Raw genomic sequence first — 10,103 nt, 5'->3', positions numbered from 1 at the left:
ACAAGTCTCGCGCGCCGCTAATTTGTGCCGCCCGCCGTGAACATTATTTTTTTATCCGGCCTGATGTAGCAACGCGACGCGGCCCTGAAAAATTCAGAACACCAGCCAGCCGTGACAGATAACGAGCGCGGCAAAAGGAGGGAGGAAAAAAGGAAACGGGTTCGTCGTATCGCCGAGACGTGGAAAATTCAAAAGCCGCGGGATGTGAAACTGCCGACGATGTATAACGCGTGAACTGTGAATGTCATTAACGCCGCGATGTCCGGGCGGTACCGCTGATTACGGCGCGGACATTCGTTGATTGCGAGTAACGAGGCTCTCCTCATCTTCCGCGGGACCGCGCAGTCCTGTCCGACGAAATGCAACGAGCGAGCTAATCACGCGTTTTAAATAAAATCAAACGACGCGACGACGACAACGACGACGGAAATGGCGGTAATTAATCCCGCAAGCCGTGAGCGATGCTGCAGCAGCGATCGGGAGAAGAAGCGCGGAAGGAGGAAAAAAGCCGAGCGGGAAAACTAATAGAATCGTCTGTCGTTCGGAGTGACCGACCCGGAGCAGCGCCGCCGCCGCAGATGGCGCGGCCGCTGATAGCGCGCGTAAACGCGGCCGTGCCGTTATCAGCGCTCAACGCTAATGTCTAAATCGATAAACGTGTCGAGAGACGAGAGAGGGTCAAGAGTCGCAAAATGTCTTTTGTTGCGGCCGCGCTGCATCTTTCTTGTAAATAATCCCCGCTGTCGCGTAATTACTAGGACACAGCGGAGGAGCAGAGGACGCCGAGGGACGCGCAAGGGCGCGCGGAAGCGAGAAACCACGGGCGACATTTCGATCGGGAGAGGGATTCGGGTCCTCCCGATTTGTCTCCGTCGCGCCGGATTCCCGCGCGCCGGCATATCGTCGGGAAAATCGCGCGGAAATAATTACCGGGCCGCCGGTAACGCTACGAAGCTCCAAAGACGGAGAGAAGACGGTGGGGGTGGATGAGGAAGGCTTGCGGCGGCTCGACGGCGTAATAATGTCCTTCTACCCGCCACCTGCTCCCCCCTGCCCCCCGCGACTTTGCTCCGGCTCAAGTCCCGCGCACTTTGGGGCGAGAGAAAGCGAAGCAGCGGCGAGTCACTATCTGACTGCGCATTAAACAAATATCACAGCCCCTAATCGGCAGACCGGCGTTCCGACCGGCAAGTTCCCCAGCCAGTCTCGAGTCTCGGTTTTTTAGGTTCCGCCTCCGAGATAGCGAGTTTCACGATTTGAATTCACGAGAGTGATGTGGGAATATACCCGCCTGAATTACGGCTCTCGATGTCGAATTAAGAAGAGGCAGGCCGACCGCGGAGGACGGTGAATTTTTCGGGGACGTGTAACGCGCGCGCACGAGCACGAGAAATTACGAGTCGAGCTGGCGCGTTCGGTCGAGTTCGGGAGAGTGAGGAACCGCCGAGAAGGGAGAAGGGTGATGGAGAGGAGAAGATCTCTTCTTCCGTACGCGACAGGGTTAAGGAAAATTAGAGAACGCTGGAGAGATAGAGAGAGAGAGAGAGAGAGAGAGAGAGACCGCCGCCTCGCGCACGGCGGTGCTTCTCCTACCCGGCGAAAGAAAATCCGACGTGAAACGACGGAATTGCCGGGGAATAGAGGCAACTATGAATAAGTAAGGCGAGCTAGACCGCGCTGGTGGATAAGTATTTTACGAGAGAACTATAGAGTGGGTATATCGCGCGACGGCCCATTGGCCGCGCGACGTTGCTACGGGCGTTTATCTTTATTGCCGTTTCACGAGAACGTTTCGCCGTGATATCCTGATAGGGGGAGACACCCGCCGATGCTGACAATAATCTCCGGACTATCGGAGAATTCCTAATGCTCTCCCTCTCTCTCTCTCTCTCTCTCTCTCTTTCTCCTTCTCCCCTCCTGTTTCTCTCTCAGCCCGGCTGCCGCGATTGTGGTCGCGCGGGTGGAGAGAATATTTTCCACGGGGTAACCCGTGCATCGAAGAGAGATCTTCGTCTTCCTCGTCTTCGTCGTTTCTCGCGAATCTCGTCGCCCGTTTATACGGACCACCACGTAGCGCCAACAGACCGTTACGTATCGTCGCGAGATAATCGCCGCGAATAAATCAATTGGGCAAAGTCGCGCGTGAAATTGTCGCAAAGTGGCGTGTCGATGGGGTACCGATCTGGTTTGCGATCGGCAGACGCTGAAAGAGCGGGAGGTAGAGAAGGGGAAAAACGGGCCAAAATGTTACGCTTTCCGTTATTGAATCAGCGCAATTACTACACGCTCCGCGAGCGTGCGTGCGTGCGTGCGTGCGTGCGTGCGTGCTCGGAACAACGGCACGGCGGCCGACTCTCAGCCAAAGTAAAGCCCGGACCGTTTAATCCGGCTCGTCGCGAGCACCTAACCTTATTGGACGCGTTAACATTAACGATTATACCGCGCGTTCAACGGGAATACGTCGCGCGCTGCTCGCCTTATTGAGTAAACGCCACTAATTTAACTCGGCCGCACGCATCGCTTGCTTCGTTTCCGCCTGATCGCGCGCGCACTACAGCACGCGCGTGTGTGCGCGCGCGCGCGCGCGCGCGCGAACGCTGTCACTACACCCCAAAGGCTCGCAGCCGGAGGTGAGAGTGACGTGAAAGCGGGGGGGGGGGGGTGGAGATTCGATTAGCGTGTCGCAGAGACAATTAAAATTTACGGGAGTCTCGCGACCGGCGCGGCGCGATAATAAAGAAGCCGTTCGAACGCGTCGGCCGCCTCTCGCCCCGTCGCGTTTTTTCATTTCCGGTAATTAAGATTCACCGTCTCTCTCTCTTCCTCAAGCCCGACTAATAAGCCCGCTCGCGGTTTATCCCGTTAGCTTCGCCGGCGAATAAATCGCGCGCGGGACGAATGCGTAATCAAAAATATGCAGCTGTCGCGAGAATCCGCCCCGCGTACGCGTATATTTTCGTTTACACGCGCGGCGCTTTATTGCCGTTGCGCAAAAATAGCGCATAAAAATTCATAGGAATTACGCGAACAGGATGGCCGGGATTGTCGACATATAAAATTAACTGTGAAAAATGTATCGCCGCGGCCGCGCTCGAGCGGACTCGAGGGAGACGGAGAAGGAGAGGAAGAAGGCGTCCCGCTCGGGCGACGGCGACGATGACTCTCGTTGGAGCGCGATCGCGAGCTGCGCCGCCGGGGAAGGCGACACCGCCACCACTTCCTCGAGTTTCTTCAGCCGCGGCGGAAACACCGGCACCGTGCCGGTCGCGGCCGCTGCTGGCGATCGCTGAGGTATGAATGAATTTCGGCCGATTGCGAGCGAGGAGCCGGTCGCGGTTCGCCGGGCATTATGACGGCGATTAAAACATTAGAGCCCAATGTCGTAAACGACATTGGTGCTTAGCACGGAAGAAAGTGACGCGAGAGTTAGGCGCTCTCTATAAAAGTATAAAAGTACGCGGCAGCGCAGTTTCGGCATCCAGTTGTCCGCGTCCGATTGTCGCAGGCCCGAGAAGTAACGCCGACATGCTCACGTGGGTAAGTCTCTCGTCTCGGAGGACGCGCGTCTTCCTCGCGAACTTCCTCGCGATCATCCCCCCGGAAACGCTCTCAGAGGCCGCGAGGCCGGAGAATTTATCGACGCGACGTGCCCGACGCGAGAGGAGTTCCCCTCCCCCCCCCCTCCCTCCCCCGCTCGCCCAGCAACCCTGGATGGAAATCCGCAAAAATACGTCCCCATCCTTTCGGCCATCCCTTCGATCACGCTGATTAATATATGCATCGCTCGGATCCGATAAAGCATCGCCGCGCGACGGCCCACCACGGGTCGCGTAACATAAAGCTCGGGGATTTATCATCGACATCAGTCTGGCTTTAAGGTTCGTGATGTATATCTGGCGTCGAGTTCGCGGCCAGTTGTGATGTACAAGTGTCACCAATAAAAGTCATTCGGGACACGTCCGTCATCAGGGACGAGCGCTCTCGCTCGCGCAGCGCAGCGGTGCTTAATCGACGAGCGTCCTAAAATCTTCGCGCAGGATATCGCGCGTCCACCCCCGCGCACATCTCTCAGTTAATCCGGCTGTAAACGCGGCTAAAGTTTCGCAATGAGAAAGGACGACGGACCGCTTCCCCCCACCCCCCCTCCTCTCTCTCTCTCTCTCTCTCTTTCTCTCTCTCTCTCTGTCTGTCTTTCTCTCGTGCAAAACACGTCTCGCTATTTGTGACTCCCATCGTCGTCGTTGTCGCGGACGGCGCCGCACGTCCAACGCCGACGCCGGGCGTGTCACCGGCATCCGGGATCTTTTGTATAAATTGCTTTGTCGCTGATTAAATTCCCAGTTATTAAAGGCGTAGCGGAACATTTGCATTTCGAGAAGAATATATCAGCGCATCTCGCGGCCGCCATCTCGCATCGGTCCGAGAGCTGCAATTGCAGCTCTCTCCGTGAACGTGGCGGAGCGAGGAAATTAGCGACGGCGACATCGTCGTCGTCGTCGTCGTCGTCGTCGTCGTCGTCGGCGGCGGCGGCGACGACGGCAGCAGCAGCGGCGGTGGCGGCGCGGCGGCGTCGCGACGCCATCGAATGAGATATTGCGGAAGTAGAAACGACGAAGAGAGCCGAGAGGAAGGAAACCGAGATTCCGTCTTTCTGAAGTTCCTTCGATGGAGACTCTTTCGATTCTAATTGGATCGAGCGTTTAATTGTTCCCGTCTCGGGAGATTGAAAGCGTTAAATAATCGCTCTGAAAGCTTCCCTTCGCGTTCACCGCCGCGCTCGCGGCGCGATTGCAATTGACATACATTCCGCGGTATTACGCCGTTCCCAGGGTTTACGTTGGACTCGAAAGAATACGATTTACTCGGGAACGGGCGAAAAAAGTAAAGATTGCACTCGCGGCCGCGAGTCTATTCCCGGCGTTGCTCGGCTGCTCACCAAAACGCGTACACGAGGTTACGTTCGCCGTTAATTCGATAATGCAAAATCTACGAGCAGCGCCGTCGAAAATAAAATCACCCGGAATAAGATCATCGTTGCGAATTAAGCCGCGCGCGTCTAAGCGGGCTGACGCTGAAAATAACACACACAGTTCGTCCGTGCCGAATATAGGCCGCGATAACCCGATTCTTAATTTTGGATCTACGACACTCGACTGAATAATAGACCGAATAATCGAAACCCGATCCGCGGATGTGAACGGGAGTACGACATACAAAAGCCCGCCCCGCCGCGATTCCGAGACGACTCAATTAAATAAGCCGTAAAAAAAGGAGATGGGGCGCGCGCGCGCGCGAAATCGCATCACAGATTCAATCTACTTTCGTCAGGTCGGATCGCACGGCCGAGTGAATCACAAAAGCGAATCTCCAAGAATAATTTGATATCGCCGTTGCTGCCGCCGCCGCCGCCGCCGCCTCCGTCGTCGTCTTCTGCTGATCCCCAATTTCTACGCGCGTCGGTCTTGCCAGAAACTCGAATAAATCACGACCGCGACTATATTCGAGCGTGATTAATTGATTCCACGCGGCAAACATCCCGCAGCTGACCACGCTGATTTTCCTATCTACTTCGAGATGTGATTTCGATTCTCGTTAGCCCGATCGATCTCGCTCTCGCTCTCGCTCTCGCTCTCGCTCCCTTCCTCCCTTTCTTCAGTCCCTCGGGGAAATTCGCGGCAAGAAGGCCGAAGCGCGATAAAACGACTCCCCGACGATTTACTGGATATTATCTCCGGCCCTTCCGCTCGAGCGTGCACGCGCACCACGTGCGCCGCGCGAAAATGAATACCTGTGATACGACACGCTTTGCGCCTTCTGCGGGTTAAACAGCCGTTATAACGTGTCGCGTTTTTCCGAGAGCAACAACCGCTGGACAGAACAAGTAACAGGCTTACGATGGATGGTGCGCCACCGGCGACGGATTAGAAGACGGGATGGATTCGAATAAAGACGAATAATTAGCCGAAGCGGGGGAATATATCCCGGGTATATATCGCACACACTGCACGATCATTCGCTACTGCTATGCTAGCTGATATGCCGCCGATGAGCGCGGCCCGATATCACCCGACCTGATTTAACCCCAATTACATGTTTCGAGTAGATTAACGATCTCAGAGACGCTTTTCACGAAAGTGCCCATTTACCGATCCCGTCTGTCATCCTAGGCGTGGTTTCCGGTCGTCGGTCTGCTGCTGGCAGCAGCGGCCGGCCAGGATCCTAGGACACGAAATGAGATTCGACCGCAAGTGTCGGCGGCCAAGCAAGAGGAACCGCTCGAGTCCATCAGACTGCCGCGACAATTGCAGCTGCCACGATCGTTGGTGTCCCAGAGCCCGGCGAGCATTATCTCGACGTCCGAAAGAAGCCAGAAGAAACGGCAGCTGGGCGATCTTGGGCTAAACTTCCAGCCGTTGTTATCGCTCAATAGCCAGACCCAGCAGCCGTTCCTTCCGACGACCTTTGGCGCGGGTGGTCTGGGCAGCAGCGTCATCCCGCGAATCGGCCCGCAACCGAGGCAGCTCGTCACACGAATCACAGAGCCGTCACTGGCCCCGGCTAGTCACGTGAGCTTCGTGACCCCGTCGCTCGTGCAGTCGCAGCGAAGGATCCACGACTTCGAGAGGTCGCACTCCTTCCATCATAAACACGGCCATCACCACGGACACCACCATGGCCATCATCACGAGCATCACTCGCATCACTCGCATCACGCCAAGCACAAGCACCATCACGGCCACGAGCACAAGCACGGTCACGATCATCACGAGGAGCACAAGCATCACGAGGACCATAAGCATCATCACGGCCACCACCATCACCACGGCCATGATCATCATCACGGCCACAAGCATCAAGACGACCACAAGCATCATCACGGCCACGAGCACAAGCATCACCATGGTCACAAGCACGGCCACAAGCACGGCCACGAGCATAAGCATCACGGCGAGCACAAGCACCATCACGGCCACCATCACCACTCCAAGCACGAGCATCACGAGGAGCACAAACACCAGTCCGAGCATCATCATCATCACAAGCATCACCACCACAACGAGCACCACCACCATCACGATCATCATCACGTCAACGAACACCACCATCACCACACGCACAAGGAGACCGAGAACCATCACCACCACCACGGCCACGGCCACAAGGAGCATCACAAGCATCAGCACAAAGAGGAGCACAAGCATCATCACGGCCACGAACACAAGCACGGTCACCACGAGGAGCACCACCATGGCCACCACGAGGATCATCATCACAAACACGGCCACGATCACAAGCACGGCCATCACGAGGACCACAAGCACCATCATCACCAGGATCATCATCACAAGCACGGCCACGAGCACAAGCATGGACATCACGAGGAGCATCACCACGGCCATCACGAGGATCACAAGCATCATCATCACGAGGATCATCATCACAAGCACGGCCACGAGCACAAGCACGGGCACAAGGAGGACCATCACCACGGCCATCACGAGGACCACCATCACGCCCATCATCAGCAGCACAAGCATCACCATCACGAGTCCCACAAGCACGGCCATGAGCACAAGGAGGAGCACAAACACGGGCACGACCACAAGCATCATCACGACCATCACGAGAGCCACCATCATCACGAGCATCACAAGCATCACGAGGGCCACGAGCACAAGCACGGGCACAAGCACCACGAGGGACACAAACATTTCGAGGATCATCACCACAAGCACGGACACGATCATCATCACAAGCATCACGAGGACCATCATCACGAGGTGTTCGAAGGCCACGATCATGAGCACTACAAAGGTTTCGGCCATCACTTCGGGGCCTCGCAGAACCACGAGGAGTACGTATTTCCGGAAGAAAGCGCGGCGGCTGCCGTAACACCGCCGGCGGACGACGTTCTGAAGATCACAAAGCCGCCGGAAGTAACCGAGTCCGCCGAGCAAGTGGCGGTCGTGCAAGTGTAGCGAAAGGATGACAAACACGGCGCAAACACGACAGGGTTGCTTAGAAGCGGAACGTCCGGAAGTTAAGTTACTCGCAAACGCGACGCACGCCGTTCTGCGCGAGAATTGTCTTGCGAGAAAATTGTTACCTAAACGCGAAAGATGGCATCGTTATTATTTGCATGTACTTTGGTGCCGCCGCTACTTTTCGAATGACGTTTCAGAACTAGAGAGCGGAGGGAGAGAAAGAGAGGGAGAATTTTTTGGGTTATACAGCTGCGAGGCTCGCGCATCGATCCGCGATATAAATGCTACTCAAACTTACCCCCTGACTGAATACAATTTGCATCGTATTATCTTCAGAGCGAGTAGAGAAGCAGCAGATTAATTTTCTTCATCGATGCTTTGCATCATCCGATGCTTTGCATCAACATCCGATAATTCATAAAATCTCACCCGTATCGCTTTCAAACTAAACGATTCGCGCGCGCTCACGGAGAGACGTGTTTCGCATTAAAGTCTGCATTCTTCAACCCTGTCATAGGAGACCACCCCGGCTGAATACTGTTTTACACATTACCCGCTTTGTTTTTCCCCGACGAGCGATGGCGTCGCTCGAGAAAACGATTACGGCTCGATCGTGGTGCAGGATCGCAGGTACATCGTTAAGCGTTGTTTCTCGTTAGTCAGACATTACTCTCGAGCGTTGTTGACACCTTTGAAATATAAAGTTTTCACCACTTTACGATGCTTTCATTTTTCCACCGCCCCAGACCCTTAACATAAAACCGAGGTAAACGCCCGCTCGTTTTTCCCGCGGGAAAGAGAGAGAGAGAGAGAGAGAGAGAGAGAGAGAGAGAGAGAGAGAGAGAGAGAGAGAGGGACACAATATTTAAAGTTTAGCGCAAAGAGCGCTATTTTTACGCCGTTGCTGGAACTTTCATCCGATAAGGCGCGCGAGCTAACGAACAAGTAGATTAAAGCGAAAATGTGTTAATTGCGCCGAAGTGGCCGAGATGAATTACGAAATCGGCGCGTTAAAACTGAGAAAGTTCAAGCACATCGTAGCGGGCTGAAACTTCGCGCAAATATATAATTCCAATTTGTAAAACTATCCGAAAAGGCCGAGATACCTCTCGGCCGACGTAATCCCTTTAGGTATATAGCGAGAGAGAGAGAGAGAGAGAGAGAGAGAGAGAGAACTGCGCTCGTCGTAATTCTCCGACTTAAGAATAATTTACAAGCGATACTAATTTGTCTCGGCAAGCCGCGATTCATTGAAGCAGTTTCTCAGATAGCGAGACGCGTTTAATACGTCCTGTATATCGCGCGAAAGGATCTCCCGGGCTCGGGACATCGCAACTAGTACATCGCACGGCGGATAACGGCGGATCGATTGCTCATAGCAATAGTGAGAATCGATTCACCTTTGAGCGCGAGCACGCGTAATCCGTTAATGCCGCCGGGAATCTTCGCGTAATTCATTCGACGGTGACTTATCGCGCCGGCAGTCGTATAATCTCGGCTTTTTCGACTCGCTCGCGTTGTATCGCGGCGGACACTTCTCGACTTCGAGCCAGTGGCTGGAAAGAATCGGAAGGGACGAGACGAACCGAACAATGGTGATTCCGGGTAAACGTCATTTCCAGATATTGTGGGGGAGCCGCAAACGCTGGACAGGGAACGATGCGGCTAGTTTCTTCAGCGGGGGTAGGGGGGGAGCTATACTTTGAGATTAGAGGACAAGTACACACACTCGTAGCAGATAGCGGGGTGCATTTTGCAGAAAGGATCGATTAAAAGTGTCGTGGAATTGTCGCGATATTGCCGGCAGAGTTGTGGCGTGTGACATTATGAGGACAATACGATTACGAAGAATGAAGGAGCGGGAGGAATAAATAGCGCGTGTAAAGTGCAGATATGAAAGGTGAAAGAGCGCATTGCATACGTACAGCGTTGAAAGAAGAAAAAAGAGAGCGAGAGAGAGAGAGAGAGAGAGAGAGAAAGGAGAAAGGCTAGAAGAGTGAAAGTCATTCCAAAGACGTGCCCTGTCCATCAGTGAATCGTCCTTTGGTGCGATAAGTGAATCAAACGACAAAAAGGACGAATCCTCGAGGCGGGGAAAGACGGAGGCGGAGAACAAGA

The 10,103-nt window shown here is 54.6% G+C and overlaps 1 protein-coding gene across 1 annotated transcript; it reads left to right on the top strand.

The window, feature by feature from the left end:
- Window positions 1-3,525: 3,525 nt before the first annotated feature.
- LOC105183543 (histidine-rich glycoprotein) lies at window positions 3,526-8,337 on the top strand. Its single transcript, XM_011141770.3, has 2 exons — window positions 3,526-3,537; window positions 6,168-8,337. Exons 1-2 carry the CDS (start codon window positions 3,526-3,528, stop codon window positions 7,977-7,979), a joined length of 1,824 nt encoding a protein of 607 aa, XP_011140072.1. The 3' UTR covers window positions 7,980-8,337.
- The last annotated feature ends 1,766 nt before the right edge of the window (window positions 8,338-10,103 follow it).

This window comes from Harpegnathos saltator, unplaced genomic scaffold, assembly GCF_003227715.2.
Source record: "Harpegnathos saltator strain DR-91 unplaced genomic scaffold, Hsal_v8.6 scaffold539, whole genome shotgun sequence".
NCBI lineage: Eukaryota > Metazoa > Arthropoda > Insecta > Hymenoptera > Formicidae > Harpegnathos > Harpegnathos saltator.
Note: the sequence above shows the minus strand (reverse complement) of the source record. Positions and strands in the feature narration are given on the sequence as shown.